Below are 16,448 nucleotides of genomic sequence, written 5' to 3'. Positions count from 1 at the left end.
GTTTGAGCTCCCAGGCACATTCCAGCACAATGTGCTGTAGAAACTGGCTGCCTCTAGCTGCGTTCTTGCTCTCTCTCGCACTTATCCTGGCAGACTGACTGGTCTGAGAGTTTTAAGAATCTCTATGGGAAAGTCTGTAACCTGATCCTACAAATTGCATCCCGTGGACCCGCTCTCAAAACCCACCTCCATGTCAATGTAAATCATATAGGTCTTAGATCCACGCAGAAATGCTAACGAGCTACCCCTCAAGTCTGTTCTGTTATGATGATCAAATTAGATGGGATAAACAGATTCCTCCCTGGTTCCAGTGAAGTTTAAATTTCTAAATGGCAAAATCACCTCCCCTTATATATGTGCAAAGACTATATATAGTTCAACATCAGCAAGTCAGCCAGATTACTTAAGTAACACAGAAAACAGGAACAGGAATATACCATTCGGCCCTTCCAGTTCACTCTGCCATTCATTATGATCATGACTGATCATTCAACTCAATCGCCTGTTCCTGATTTTCACCTATATCCTTTGATCCTCATTAGCCCCAACTGCTATACCCAACTCCTCCTTGAAGGCATACAACATTTGACCTCAACTGTATGCTGTGGTAGTGAATTCCTCAGGCTAACCACTCCCAAAGGGAAGAAAGTGGGGTCATGTGACCTATTCTTGGAAAAACCACCGTTTTGAAACCTGTATCATCACCTCATCTGCAAAGTTTGAAACTGCTTCTAATTCATGATTTCAAATAGTTTCTGTAAAACAAATGGTTCGCGTGGGACACCTTCCACCGTTTACCCGATCTGAGTAACTGCTTTTAACCCCTACTGTTAACAGGTTAGCTTGTGATATTCTGCTATTCCTCATGTCTCCATAAGGTCTTAGCTCAGCCCTCAGCCCTCAGCCAAACACCTCAGCACCTGTTGCTGGTCTTAAGAATCCAAAATGCTTTTTTTTGCCATATTCCCCATACTCTTTCGTTACTTCAAAGGATGCATTAATTGGGTCTCAGTCCCAATTGCAGGCCTCAGAACCCAGTTCCCAGCGCTGAAGACAAGACCTTAGCTCCCAATTTCTACTCCATCATTAAGATGTCCCTTTGGAATCCCTTTCTTATATAACTGATTTTGGATGTGAATGTAGGAGGTATGGTTAGTAAGTTTGCAGATGACACCAACATGGCAGTGTACTGGCCAGTGAAGGTGCTAATCTCAGAGTGATCAGATAGGCCAATGGACTGAGGGAGTGGCAGATGGAGTTTAATTTAGATAAATGTGAGATGTTACATTTTAGAAAGGCAAGTCAGGGCAGGACGTATATACTTACTGGTAAGATTAGATTAGATTACTTACAGTGTGGAAACAGGCCCTTCGGCCCAACAAGTCCACACCGACCCGCCGAAGCGCAACCTACCCATTCCCCTACCCCTACATTTACCCCTTACCTAGGGAGTATTATTGAACAAAGAGACTTAGGGGTGCGGGCACATAGTTCCCTGAAAGGGGAGTTGTAGGTAGACAGGGTGTGGAAGGCATTTGGTACACTTGCCTTTATTGGTCAGTGCATTAATTGTAGGAGCTGGGATGTCATGTTGCCACTGTACAGGACATTGGTGAAGCCACTTATGGAATCCTACATTCAGTTCTGGTCTCCCTGCTATAAGAAATATGTTGTGAAACTTGAAAGGGTTCAGAAAAGATTTACAAGGATGTTGCCAGGGTTGGAGTATTTGAGTTATAGAGAGAGGCTGAACAGACTGGGGCTGTTTTTTCCTGGAGCATTGGAGGCTGAGGGTTGACCTTATAGAGGTTTATAAAATCATGAGGGGCATGGAGAGGATAAATAGACAAAGTCTTTTCCCTGGGTTGGGATGAGCCCATAACTAAAGGGCATAGGTTCAGGGTGAGAGGGCAAAGATATAAAAGAGACCTAAGACTATTTCACGCAGAAGGTGGTGTGCGTGTGGAATGGGCTGCCAGAGGTGGTGGTCTAGGCTGGTACAGTTAGAACATTTAAAAGGCATCTGGATGAGTACATGAATAGGAAGGGTTTAAGAGGGATCAGGCCATATTCAGGTAAATCGGACTGAATCAGTTTAGGAAAATCAGGTTGGCATGGACGATCTGGACTGTAAGGTCTGCTGTTCCCATGCTTTACAAGTCTGACTCTATAATCACAGAATTGTTACAACACAAAGATGCCAGTTGGCCCGTTATTCCTGGACTGGTTTTGTTACTTAGTCCCAATCTCCTGCGTTTTCCCTATAAGCCTGCATACCAAACAATATAATGCCCTTTAAGAATCTCTCACTGGAACTTGCCTCCACTTCTTTTCCAGAGGGTGCGTTCCAGACCCTAACTATTCACCGTTTGAAAATGTTTCTTTTTCCCCCTCACATCACCTTTGCTTCATTTACGCATCATTTTAAATCTATTCCTTTTTGTTCTTGTTTCTTTTGTGAGGGGGAATAGCTTCTTCCTATCTGCTCTCTCTAACCCACTTGTGATTTTGAAAACTCCAATCTATCCTCACAAGGGCGGCAAGGTGGCTCACTGGTGAGCACTGTTGTCTCACAGCACCAGCAACCTGGGTTCAAGTCCAGCCTCGGGTGTGGAGTTTGCACATTTCCCTGGGTCTGTGTGGGTTTCCTTCACGTGCTCTGGTTTCCTCCCACAGTGCAAAGATGTGCAGATTAGGTGAATTGGCCACATTAAATTGACCATAATATTCAGAGATGTGTAGGTTAGGTGTAGTCAGTAAAAAGTAGACTAACAGGGTTGGGGAACGGGTTTGAGTTGGATATTCTCCGAAGGGTTGGTGTGGACTTGTTGAGCTGAAGAGCCTGTTTCCACACTGTAGGGATTCTAACTGAGGTTTTGCATTTCTGGAATTATTCTTGCAAACCATTTCTATGCACACTGTCCAGCACATTCACATCTTTCCAACAATGAATTGGCAAACAACTGTCCACAGTACTCATTCTTCAGAAGTTGTACAGTTTTAGTATCATCTTCCTGCTCTTGCACTCCATGCCCCTATTAATAAAGCCAAATACATTATGCTGTATTGACTCCTCACTCCAGCTGTCCTGTAACCCTCAGTTACATTCACAGACATAGACGTTCCTCTGCTCCCATACCCTCTTCAAAACTGGACCACCTATTTTATATTCTCTTTCAATATTCTCCTGACCAAAGTGTTTCACCTGATACATCTCTGCACTGAACTTCATTAGATTAAATTAGATTACTTACAATGTGGAAACAGGTCCTTCGGCCCAACAAGTCCACACCGACCCACCGAAGTGCACCCACCCATTCCCCTATGTGTACCCCTGCACCTAGAAGTTTCCACTCTACTGAAGTTTAGATTACTTAGTGTGGAAACAGGCCCTTCAGCCCCACAAGTCCACACCGACCCGCCGAAGCGTAACCAACCTATACCCCTACATTTACCCCTTACCTAACAATACGGGCAATTTAGCATGGCCAATTCACCCTGACCTGCACATCTTTGGACTGTGGGAGGAAACCGGAGCACCCAGAGGAAACCCACGCAGACAGGGGGAGAACGTGCAAACTCCACACAGTCAGTCGCCTGAGGCGGGAATTAAACCCGGGTCTCTGGCGCTGTGAGGCAGCAGTGCTAACCACTGTGCCACCGTGCCGCCCACAAAGTTAAACTTGTCCTTAATGGCTGGGGTTATCATTTTAACTTTCTGGAAAATGCTTGAATGTTTGCAATTCTCCAGTCTTACAGCACCTCTCCTTGAATGTATCTAATAAAGTTCCGCTTAAATGCCCACAGTAGCTCTACCCACCAAAGAGAGCTGGCGCGTTTGGGGTGTGGGGGGGGGGGGGGGGGAGGAGAGGGGGGAAGCAGTGACCCCAACTGGGGGTGGGGTGTATAGTGGGAGGGAGGGGGTGGTGGTGGGGGGGGTGGCAGTGACCCTGACTGGGTGTGGGCATGCATGGGTGGAGGGGGGAGAAACCAGTGACCCCAGCTGGGGGTGGGGTGTGTAGTCTGGGGGACCAGTGACCCCAGCTGGGCACGGGGCACATGGAGGGGGGGAAAAGAGAGAGAGAGAGAGAGAGAGAGCTGTACCATCCCCCAGCCAGGGACAATGCGCATAGAGAGGAACCTTACCCCCAGCGGTGTGCATACAGGTGAGGTGCGGCCCCAATGAGGAGTGAGGCACGTAGGGGGGAGCTGTATCCCAATGATGAAAACATGAGGTAGTAAATGGAAGCTGGACCTTCACTGACCTCCAGCATTTGAAGCCACTGCCTCACGTATCTGGCCCTTGCCTTTGGGCCCACGCTCTGACTTTGGAACCAGTCTGAGTGGCTTCGTCCTGGCCGCTCTCTCGTTGCCTCTTGTTGCCACGTCTGGAGTCCGTTCCTCTTCCTCAGTTTCCCTGTGAGTGGCTTTTCAACAGCATCAGCAACATCTGGAGATAAAGACATCAATGCTGTAATCTACTGGCATTGGCCAACTTTGTTATGGGCTCTGCTTGATTTCCATGTCCCTGTTTGCAATTCCCAAAATTTGTTTGTCTCATGGTTCCCATCGTCCTCAGTATGGCTGTCGAGGAAGATTGAGAAAATCAAATTTAAAAAAGGGATGGTGACAAAGGGTACAGTAAAGGGGTTTAAAACATCCTCAAGAGGGTATGGATAACGTTCCTAACCCCTGGCAAGGAGTTAGAATTATACAGCACAGAAACAGACCTTTCAGCCCAATTTATCCACATCAACCTAGTTTCCGAAACTGAACTAGTTCCATGTGCTTGCCTTTACCCCATATCCCTCGAAACCTTTCCTATCCATGTACCTTGTCTAAATGTTACCATTGTACCCACTTCCTCTGGCAGCTCATTCCATATATGCACCACCCTCTGTATGAACAAGTTTCCCTGCAGGTCCCTTTAAATCTTTCCACTCTCATCTTAAACCTAAGCCCTCTAGTTTTGGACTCCCCTACGCTGGGGACAAGACCGTGGCTATTCACCTTATCCATGCCCCTCATGATTTTATAAACCTCTAAGATCATCTCTCAGCCTTCTAAGCTCCATGAGAAAATGTCCCAGCCTATTTAACCTCCTTATAACTCAAACGTCCAGTCTTGGTAACATGCTTGTAAATCTTTTTTGCGCCTTTTCCAGTTTGATAGCATCCTTCCTATTAGCAGGGTGACCAGAATTGTCCACAGTACTCCAGATGTGGTCTTACCAATATCTGGTACAGATCTAACAAAGTCCCAACTCCTATATTCAGTACTCTGACCGATGAAAGAAAGTGTGCCAAATGCCTTCTACCCCAGCTGTGATGCCACTTCCAAGGAACTATGAACCTGCACCCCTGGGTCTTTCTGACGCTGTTCAAGGCCCTATCATTAACTGTGGAAGTCCTGGCCTGATTTATCTTACCAAAACACAACACCTTGCAGTATCTAAATTGAACGTCGTTTGCCATTCCTCAGCCCCCTCACCCAGGTGATCAAGATCCCATTGTACTCTTAGATAAGCATCTTCAGTGTCTACTATACCACCAACTTTGGTGTCATTTGCAAATTTACAAACAAACAATGCCTCCTATATCCTCATTTAAATTATTTATTTAAACAATGAACATCAATGGACCTAGCACCAATCCTTGTGGTACACCGCTGGTCACAGGCCTTTAGTCTGAGCAACAACCCTTCACCATCACCCTCTGTCTCCATCAAGCCAATTTTGTATCCAGTTGGCTAGCTCTCCCTGGTTCACATGTAACCTAACCTTACTAACCAGACTACAGCATGGAACCTTAATGAAGGCCTTGCTAAATCCAATGTCGACAATGTCTACTGCTCTTCCTTCATCTACCTTCTCAGGTGATCTTAAAAAAAAACTCAAATTTTGTTAGATATGCACAAAGCCATGTTGACTATCCCGAATCAGTCCTTGCCTTTCCAAATTCATATAGATCCTGTCTCTCAGAATCCTGTCTAACAACTTAACCACACTGACGTTAGACTCACTGGTCTGTAGTTCCCTGGCTTTGCCTTGCAACTTCTCAAATAACGACACAGCATTAACCACACTCCAGACTTCTGACACCTCACTCGTAGCTACAAAGTTCTCTGCTAGGGGCTCTGCAATTCTTCCCTAGCTTCCCACAATGTCCTGGGATACACTTGATCAGGTCCCAGGGATGTATCTACCTTTATGACCTCCAGCACCACCTCTTCTGTAATGTGGACTCTTTTCAAGACATCACTATTTATTTTGAGTTCCCTAGCTTCCACATTATTCTCCACTGTAAATTCTGATGCAAACGTTTTGCAGGAAGCTTTTGACAGTAAATAAGGGCTTACTATTTCCTGTAACAGATTGGTCAGTAATCAGAGGAGATCAATTTCTAATTATTGGAAAAAGGTCCAAAGGAGAGGCAAATGTTTTTAAATTTTAAAAACACTGATGACGTGAAATGTACCGACTGAAATGGTAGTGGGAACATATTACAAAGCGTTTGTAATATGGGTGGCACTGCTGCCTCACAGCACCGGGGACCCAGGTTCGATTCCACTCTTGGGTGACCGTCTGTGTGGGTTTCTGCTGGGTGCTCCGGTTTCCTCCCATATTGGCCTTGCTAAATTGCCCGTTAGTATCTGATTATGTACAGGCCTAGTGAGTTAGTCATGATAAATACAAGGTTATGGGGGTAAGATAGCGATGGGTATAGGTGGGATGCCCTTTGGAGCATCAGTGCAGACTCGATCGGCTGGTTGGCCTCTTTCTGCACTTAGGGAGGGGAAGGGGATCAAACAGATAATTATTTTTTTTAACAGTTGGGAAAGACACAGTGGGGATCTGTCCAAATCTGGCCGTGGCCAGGTGAGACAGCATTCTGCCAGATTCTTTCAAGTCTGCAACTCATGGAGCCAAGGAAGTGCAATAGAGGATCAAACTGAGCCAATGGCCAGACAGGGAGAGCAATGGATAGGTGGAATCAAGTGTATGTTTGTATCAATCAGGAACTGCAGACATTCAGTGGCAAACAAAGGGCCAAAAGGATAAACAGTTGGAATTTTGATGCTTCTTTTAAAATCTTATAAATCACATTATTTCAGACAGACCATTCCCCTTCACCACAGACTCTCCTCCCTGGAACCTCCCCCCAAAAAGATCCTCAAACGTAACTCTATCCCATGCCTTCCTCTCTACACTCCCCACTGCCATCACTAGATCCTACCTCAAACCTCCGGGTTCTCCCACTGGAACCCTCCGTGTTCCCTCCACACACCTAAATTCTCCCATTCTCAGCAAGAGGTCTCTCTCTTCTTTCTCCCCTGCCCTGAGCCCCCATGACCTCTGGACCCCTTCCAATCCAGTTGTCCGTTCCCTTGTGCCTGATGTGTAGTGTTCAGTTGACTGCAGTAGATGGGGGAAAGAGACAGAGAGAAGCTTTCCCTTACCACAGGAGTGTCTGTCTCTGACTTGCAACTGGGTGTCAAACAGAGGACCGTGGTCACCTGATACTGTGTCAACTTCAGAGTCACACTGACAGCCCACATCCATCTGGGGGGGAAACAGTAACAGTAGTGAGCACAGTGAGCAGCACAGCCAGAGTGGGAGGCAGTGGGATAGGATGGATAGAGAGACAGACAGCTAGGAGGGGTGAGAGAGACAAATGCGAGGCGGGGGGGGGGGGGTCAGAGACAGAGAGAGAGAGAGACAGAGAGAGACAGACAGCCAGACACACAGCTGGGAGTGGGGGGGGGGGGAGAGAGAAGAGAGAGAGAGAGATACACACACACAGTTGGAGGGAGGGAGAAAGAGAGAGAGAGAGACAGAGAGACAGCTAGAGAGAGAAAGATAACCATGTGGGGTTGTGTGTGTGTGTGTGTGTGGGGGGGGGGGGGGGGGGGGGGGGGGAGAAGAGGAGACAGACAGAAAACACAAATGAGAGCGCGAGGTGGAGAGAAAGTGTGTGTGTCAGGCAGCCAGAGAAAATCAGAGAGAGACAGAGAGTGAGGACACAAGCAAGAGAGACAGACAGACAGAGAAACAGAGAAAGAGAGAGAGACAGACAGAGAGCTGGACACACACACAGAGACCATTACCAGATACTGAATTGCTGATGTTATAGAACCACTCACCTCAAAGCATGAAGAATTGATCCAGAGATTCATTCAAGTCCTATAAGCAACTGGTGAATTTCACTTCAATTAAAACAAACAAACTGGCACGGAGGTGGACAATTGGTCAATGATTTAATGACATGGCAGAGTAAGGCCCGACAGGTTGAACTCCCTGCTCCTGTCCCTCTGTTACTAAAATACAAGGCTGAAAAGCTTTGCAACCACCTTCCACCAGCAGTGTCATGTTGATGACCCACCTTAACTTTCTCCTACCATCTCAGGTTCCGATTTTCAGCCAATTCTATTCCCTCCTGGATATAACCCGGTTCGTGGCAACACTCTAGTTACAGCAGTGTACTCGTCCTCCAGAATTAGCCAGGGTCTGAGCCACACCTCCCCAGTATTGTTCCAACACTGGCCTTTTCCCAACATGGAAACTTGCCCAGATATCACAAATCAAGATGCACAAAGTCAACCTTTGAACCCATGACATACCATACCCAAAAATGGGCATCAACTCACATGCAGATTACAACACCAATGTTAGCATTGGTGGAGAAATTTGACCAAAATAAGTAATTCAAATTAAAACCGCAGTGTGGCATGTACATTGCATGAATGAATCTCTCAACATTTTAACCAAACATTAAACCATCTTGCAAACTTCAAATTCATTGTCTTTGACAAATCACTTCTGTCACTGTGGCTCTGGTGTAATCACAAGGATCACTTTCAGAATCAACTCGCCACAAAAGATTCACTTCAATCTCATTGGATATTCCACATTTTGTGAACAATCAGACAACAATTTGTGAACCCACAGAAGTCACAGGATGAGGGCATCGCTGCTTAGGGCAGTATTTACTGCCCACCCCTAATTGCCCAGAGGACAGTTCAGAGTCAACCACATTGTTGTGGTTCTAGAGTCACATGTAGGCTAGACCAGGTAAGGACAGCAGATTTCTTCTCTAAAGGATATTAATGAAACAGTTTTTTTTTCTGACAACAGTTCTATGGTCATCAAACTCTTAACTCTAGCTTTTTATTGAATTCAGGTTCCACCATCTGCTGTGGCAAGGTTTGTACCCAGGTCCCCAGATACTCCTTTTGGATTAATAGCCTGGTGATAATACCACTAAGCCATCACCTCCCCCAAAATCCTTCATAGCTTTCTGCAGTCTTCCCCCACCCCCATTTATTTAACATTCAGCTCCTCTAGTCTTCCTGCCAAAAGTGCATAACCTCACCATTTCCCTGTCACGCTTTTGCCTAGGACACCTAACCTCTGGATTGCATCTTCTCAGGAACACAAGAAGCCACCAACCAGCCCATGACAAACTCAAGTCTATCCAATAGCAGGTTTGGAATGAGGCTGGTCAGGATGGTCCTTGCTAAGCAGGTTCAGGACAAGCCAGGTTCCCTATGCAGCTGAGGTCTCTGTACAAACCCTTTGTGTACTGAAAGGTAGACACAAAAGGTCACACACTACTGAGGAGCGTCCCTCTCTACAACTGGGAGTCATCACCTTACCTTAGCACTCGGAGAAAAGCACTTGGCTTTGGAGGTTTTCCTTCACATTAGTAACATTGGCAACTCAGGACGTAGCTCAGCAGTATTGTTCTCACCTGCTGTGTTGTGCTGGAGTCGTACATCCATTCACCATGGATCTGCCGGTTTCTCCTACAGCCCCACGGATTGGCAATGGCATCTGGACCATCAGGCCGGTCTGAAATGGAGGACACATTATATAGGATCTGTCTGTCTCCAGCACCTGTTCATCCACTAACACCTGAAGAGGGAGACCCTCATCACTCTCAGAGCCGAATCCGTTCAGATGTCCCCTATCCCATTCTCACACCTCAGAATGTATCAAAGGCATCTACTTGCTCAAGAATAGCCTGTTCACCAAAAGCAGTGACTTTCAGAGGCTCAAACATCATCCCTGCTCCATTGTCAGTGACTTGCAAGGGAGACAACAGACTACAAGGGTGACAGGAGGTCCAACTCCAGCGTGGAGTAGAGTCATACCGCACAGAAACAGACCCTTCCATCCAACCAGTCCATGACGAACATAATCCCAAATTAAACTAGTCCCTAATGCCCGCACTTGGTCCATATCCCTCCAAACATTTCTTACTCATGTACTCATCGAAAAATCTTTTAAATGTAGTAACTGTAGCCGTATCCACCACTTCCTCTGGATGTTCATTCCACACATGAACCACTGTGTAAAAAGAAAAAAATTGATCGTGTCTTTTTAAAATCTTTCTTCTCTCACCTTAAAAATATACTCCTTGTCTTGAAACCCCCCCCCATCCTATTCACCTCATCTATACCCCTCATGATTTTATAAACCTTTATAAGGTCACCCCTTAACCTCCAATGCTGCAGTGAGAAAAGTCCCAGCCTATCCATCCTCTCAAAACCTCCATTCCCAGCAACATCCTGGTAAATCTCTTCTGAATAGCATAATGATGCAATGGGATCGTGATGTACAACTCTTTACCACGGAGTGATGTTGAGGCTATGTCATTCACTATATTCAAGGTGAGATAGATTTTAAATCTGTAAGGGAATTAAGAATTATGGAGGAAAGACACGGATTAGAACAGTTTGGTGCTTGTTTTTCACTGGCACAGATGTGATCGACTGAAGTCCCTTTCTCATGGGCTGTAGATCTTGACTCCAAGTGGAGTTGAGCATTATCAGATCAGCCATGATCTCACCAAATGGTGGAGCAGACTTGATGGGCCAAATGGCCTACTTCTGCGCTAATGTCTTATTGTCCTTCTGATGTAATGGGGACATCAGCAGTCACATGCTAGAGATGGAGGAGAGAGACGGGTTTGTACCGGTGAGAGATGCCCTTACCTTGGCGAAATAAGTTGCACAATAGAGGAAATGAAATCGGTTAGCAGAAACCTACCAGAATCAGATTCTTGTTCCTCTTTGGCAGAAATGGACCATGGGTGCACCAGGAGAAATCAAAGTAGCATTGCAAAGTAGAACCAAGCCCTGGTCTTGGTGTCAATGTTGGTGACATTTCTCCAAATACAAATTGTTCCATGTAGATTTTGTCAATGGGACCAATCAGATGATGGTTTCAAGGGGAGGAATCAGAGGTACACTGAATCGATAGTAACATCAGCACCAATTGGTCAGTCACTGCCCCTTGCTGCAGCCATTGAGGATGATGAAGGTTCACAGAGAGGTCAGCTTAAGGAGCTGTGGACAGGGCCATCATGGAAGTGGATTCGTATCGGGGCTTTCAAGTCAGAAAGCTGAGGTAGCAGCTCGATACTTTGCTGGAGGCAGTGGGGTCCATTGCAGGCACCCTACTGGGGTTAAAGAGACCTCCTAAAAGCACAGCATGGATACTTCAGCACACACAACCTGATCAGAGATCCCATCAAATAGGTTCCTTACTGACCTGCATAGGCGAAGAAGTTGTTGTGGGGAATGGTGTGTGGAAAAGCAAACTCATTTCCAATTGTATCATTGTCGGCCTTTGAGATAGACCTGACAGATGCTTTGCAGACAGAACTCGCCCAATATATCAGACAGTGTGCAGAACCCTGTCATACTTTGTGGAAATGCTAAAGCTCCTGACTGTTAGTCAAATAGTTTTCTTTCATTCTCAGGATGTGCCTGAGATACCATTTATTGCCCATCCCCAGCTGCCCCTTTGAGGTGGGTGCTCAACTGTCTTCCTGAACTGTTACAGTCCACGTGCTGTAGGTATATTCACAGTGCTGTTAGGGAGGGTGTTCCAGGAGTTTGTCAAGAGATAGAAGGACCAGGAATAAAAGTCTTCTGAGCCGGATGGGATTTATCCTAGGATTCTCTGGGAAGCCAGGGAGGAGATTGCAGAGATTAGATTACTTACAGTGTGGAAACAGGCCCTTCGGCCCAACAAGTCCACACCGACCCGCCGAAGTGCACCCACCCAGATCCATTCCCCTACATTTACCCCTGCACCTAACACTATGGGCAATTTAGCATGGCCAATTCACCTAACCTGCACATCTTTGGACTGTGGGAGGAAACCGGAGCACCCGGAGGAAACCCACGCAGACACGGGGAGAATGTGCAAACTCCACACAGTCAGTTGCCTGAGGTGGGAATTGAACCCAGGTTTCTGGCGCTGTGAGGCAGCAGTGCTAACCACTGTGCCACCGTGCCGCCTCTTCAGAGCCTTTGGCTTTGATCTTTATGTCGTCATTGTCCACAGGAATTGTGCCAGAAGGCTGGAGAATAGGAAATGTTGTTCTCTTATTCAAGAAGGGGAGTAGACATAACCCTGGTAATTGTAGACCTGTGAGCCTTACTTCAGTTGTGGGTAAAGTGTTGGAAACGGTTATAAGAGAATGGATTTATAATCATCTAGAAAGGAATAAGTTGATTAGGGATAGTCAGCACACTTTTGTGAAGGGTAGGTCATGCCTCACAAACCTTAGAGTTCTTTGAGAAGGTGACCAAACAGGTGGATGAGGGTAAAGCAATTGATGTGGTGCATATGGATTTCAGTAAGGTGTTTGATAAGGTTCCCCATAGTAGGCTGCTGCACAAAATACGGAGGCATGGGATTGAGGATGATTTAGCGGTTTGGATCAGAAATTGGCTAGCTGAAAGAAGACAGAGGGTGGTGGTTGATGGGAAATATTCATCCTGGAGTTCAATTACTAGTGACGTACCGCAGGGATCACTTTGGGTCCACTGCTGTTTGTAATTTTTATAAATGACCTGGATGAGGGCATAGAAGGATAGGTTAGTAAATTTGCAGATGACACATGTGACAAAGGATGTTGTAGGTTACAGAGGAACATGGATAAGCTGCAGAGCTGAGCTGAGAGGTGGCAAATGGAATTTAATGCAGTAAAGTGTGAGGTGATTCATTTTGGAAGGAGTAATAGGAATGCAACGTACTGGGCTAATGGTAAGATTCTTGGTAGTGTAAATTAGCAGAGAGATCTCGGGTATCCAGGTATGTAGATCCTCGAAAGTTGCCATCCAAGTTGATAGGGTTGTTAAGGAGGCAGTGTGTTAGCTTTTATTGGTAGAGGGATCGTGTTTCCATGAGGTCATACTGCAGCTGTACAAAACTCTGGTGTGGCCATATTTGGAGTATTGTGTACAGTTCTGGTCACCGCATTATAGGAAGGAGATGGAAGCTTTGGAAAGGGTTCAGGAGGAGATTTACTAGGACATTGCCTGGTATGGAGGGAAGGTCTTACGAGGAAAGGCTGAGGGACTTGAGGGTGTTTTCATTAGAGAGCAGGTTGAGAGGTGACTTAATTGAGACATATAAATCAGAGGGTTAGATAGGGTAGACTGGAAGAGCCTTTTTCCTCGGATAGTGATGGCTAGCATGAGAGGACATAGCTTTAAATTGAGGGGTGATAGATATAGGACAGATGTCAGAGGTAGTTTCTTTACTCAGTAGTGGAGGCGTGGAACACACTGCCTACAACAGTAGCAGACTCGCCAACTTTAAGGGCATATGGACAAGAATAGAATAGTGTAGGTTAGATGGGTTTCAGATTTGTTTCACAGGTCAGTGCAACATCGAGGGCCGAAGGGCCTGTACTCTGCTGGAATGTTCCATGTTCTAAGTTTCTGAGTCAGGATGGCGGAGTGGTGAACATGCAGGTGATTGTGTTCCCACATACTCTTTGTCCTTCAAAATGGAACTGGTTGTGGGTTTGGAAGGTCCTGTCTGAGAATCATGGGTGAATTTCCGCAGCGCCTCTTGTAAATGGTACACACCGATGTTACTGAGCGTCAGTGGAGGGAGTGGATGTTTGTGGACATAGTGCCAATCAAATGGGCTGCTTTGTCCTGAATAGTGTCAAGCTTCTTGAACATTGTTGGAGATGCACCCATCCAGGCAAGTGAGGAGTATTCCATCACACTCCTGATGTGTCTCTTCTAGATGGTGGACAGTCTTTGGGGAGTCAAGGGTTATGTTATACGCTGCAGGATTCCTAGCCTCCAACCTGCAATTGTAGCCATTATGTTAATGTGATGAGTCCAGTTGAGTTTCTGGTCAATGACAGGGGCTTCAGCAATAATAGTGCCATTGTCTGTCAGGGGGCAATGGTTAGATTTCTGTTGTTCGAAGTGGTCATTGCCTGGAACTTATGAGGCACAAACGTTACTTGCTACTTGTCAGCCTATGTCTGGACATTAGATTAGATTCCCTACAGTGTGGAAACAGGCCCTTCGGCCCAACAAGTGCACACTGACCCTCCGAGGAGCAACCCACCCAGACCCATTCTACTGACCACTGCACATAACCTATGGGCAATTTAGCACGGCCAGTTCACCAGACCTGCCCGTCTTTGGATTGTGGAAGGGAACCGGAGTACCCGGAGGAAATCCACGCAGACACAGGGAGAATGTGAAAACCCCACGCAGTCGGGAATCGAACCTAGGTCCCTGGTGCTGTGAGGCAACAGTGCTAACCATTGAGCCACTGTGCCACCCCTTCCAGATCTTGTTGCTTTTGAACATGGACTGCTTCAGTCCGAGTCGTAAATGGTGCTGAACTTTGTATAATCAACAACAAACATCCAGACTTCTGACCTTATGATGGAGGGAGGTTAATTAATGAAGATGGTTGGGGCATAGGACACTATCCGAAGGAACTCCTGGAGTTAAGATGACTGATTTCAGACAACCACAACTATCTACCCACGTGCCGGATCTGACTATAACCAGAGTTTTCTCCGATTCACTTTGATTCCAGTTTTGCTAGTGCTTCTTGATGCCACACTTAGTTGAAAGCGGCCTTTAGATTAGAAGATTAGAAGCGTGACAGTGTGGAAACAGGCCCTTCAACCCAACAACTCCACACCGACCCTCTGAAGAGTAACCCACTGAGATCCATTCCCTTACCCTGTATTAACCCTGACTAACCTATATATCCCTGAAAACAATGGGCAATTTAGCATGGCCAATTCGTCTAGCCAGCACGTCTTTGGATTGTAGGTGGAAACCGGAGCACTGGGAGGAAACCTACGCAGACACGGTGAAGAGAATGTGCAAACTCCATACCATCGTCCAAGGTTGGAATTGAAGCTAGGTCACTGGTGCTGTGAAGTATGGGCCTTGATGTCAAGAGCTGCCCCTCTCACCTCGCCCTCTGGAATTCAGCTCTTTTGTCAATGTTTGAACCCAGGCTGGAATGAGGTTCAGGAGCTGAGGTCACACCCTGGTGGAACCCAGAATGGGCAGCACAATTGTTGAGCAGGATCTGCTTGGTAGCACTGCTGATGACACCTTCCATCACTTTACTGCTGATTGAGCGTAGACTGATGGGGCAGTAATTGGCCGAGTTGGATTTATCTTGCTTTTTCAGCACAGGATGTAAATATCTGGGCAATATTTTACATTGTCAGGTAGATGCCAGTATTATAACTGTACTGAAAGACCTTGGCTAGGGGAGTGAAAAAGTATGGAGCACAAGTCTTCAGTACTATTGCTGGAATGTTGTCAGGGCTTATAGCATTTGCAGTATCCAGTGTCTCCAACCATTTCTCAATATCATGTGGAGTGTATCAAATTGGCCGAAGACCACTGGAGGAGGCCGAGATGGATCATCTACTTGGCACCTCAAACTGAAGATTGCTGCGATTGCATCAGCATTCTGCCCTGATGTGCTGGGCTCTTCTATCGTTGAACATGGAGATGTTTGTGGAGTTTCCTACTCCAATGATTGGTTAATTGTCCACCACCATTCACATCTGGGTGTGGCAGGACTGCAGAGCTCAGATCAGATCCGTCGGTTGTGGAATCGCCTCGCCTTTATCACTTGCTGCTGGTGCTGTTTGGCGTGCAAGTAGTCCCGTTTGGGAGCTTCACCAGGTTGACGCCCCATTTTGAGATCTGCTTGTGGTGCTGCTTCTGGGTATGCCCTCTTCAGTCTTCATCGAGGTTTGTAAAATCATAAAGGGGCGGAGATAAGGTGAATAGCCAAGGTCATTTCCCCAGGGTAAAGGAGTCCAATACTGGAGAATGTAGAATTACAGAGGAACCTGAGGGGGCAACATTTTCTTCAAAGGGTGGTGTGTATGGAATGAGCTGCCAGAGGAAGTGGTGGAGGCTGGTACAATTGCAACATTTAAAAGGCATCTGGACAGGTTCATGGATAGGAAAGGTCTAGAGGGGTATGTGCCAAATATAGACAAATGGGATGAGTTCAGTCTAGGAAATCTGGTCGGCATTGATGAGTTGGGCCAAAGGGTCTGTTTCCATGATGTATACTTCTACAACCTAACGACTATTAATTGAATCAGAATTGATCCTGCTAGGACACAGGGCTG

General features: G+C 46.3%; 1 protein-coding gene across 1 annotated transcript in view; it reads right to left on the bottom strand.

The window, feature by feature from the left end:
- The window catches only part of LOC132836641 (nesprin-2-like), a 41,113-nt gene that overhangs the window by 2,079 nt on the left and 22,586 nt on the right, over positions 1-16,448 (bottom strand). The window contains exons 8-10 of the mRNA XM_060856032.1: positions 9,750-9,850; positions 7,459-7,561; positions 4,266-4,450 (exon numbers count right to left, since the gene is read on the bottom strand). Coding sequence (XP_060712015.1) covers positions 4,266-4,450; positions 7,459-7,561; positions 9,750-9,850 — 389 coding nt within the window. The remainder of the gene's footprint in view (positions 1-4,265; positions 4,451-7,458; positions 7,562-9,749; positions 9,851-16,448) is intronic.

The sequence above is a fragment of the Hemiscyllium ocellatum genome, chromosome 47, assembly GCF_020745735.1.
Source record: "Hemiscyllium ocellatum isolate sHemOce1 chromosome 47, sHemOce1.pat.X.cur, whole genome shotgun sequence".
Lineage (NCBI taxonomy): Eukaryota > Metazoa > Chordata > Chondrichthyes > Orectolobiformes > Hemiscylliidae > Hemiscyllium > Hemiscyllium ocellatum.
Note: the sequence above shows the minus strand (reverse complement) of the source record. Positions and strands in the feature narration are given on the sequence as shown.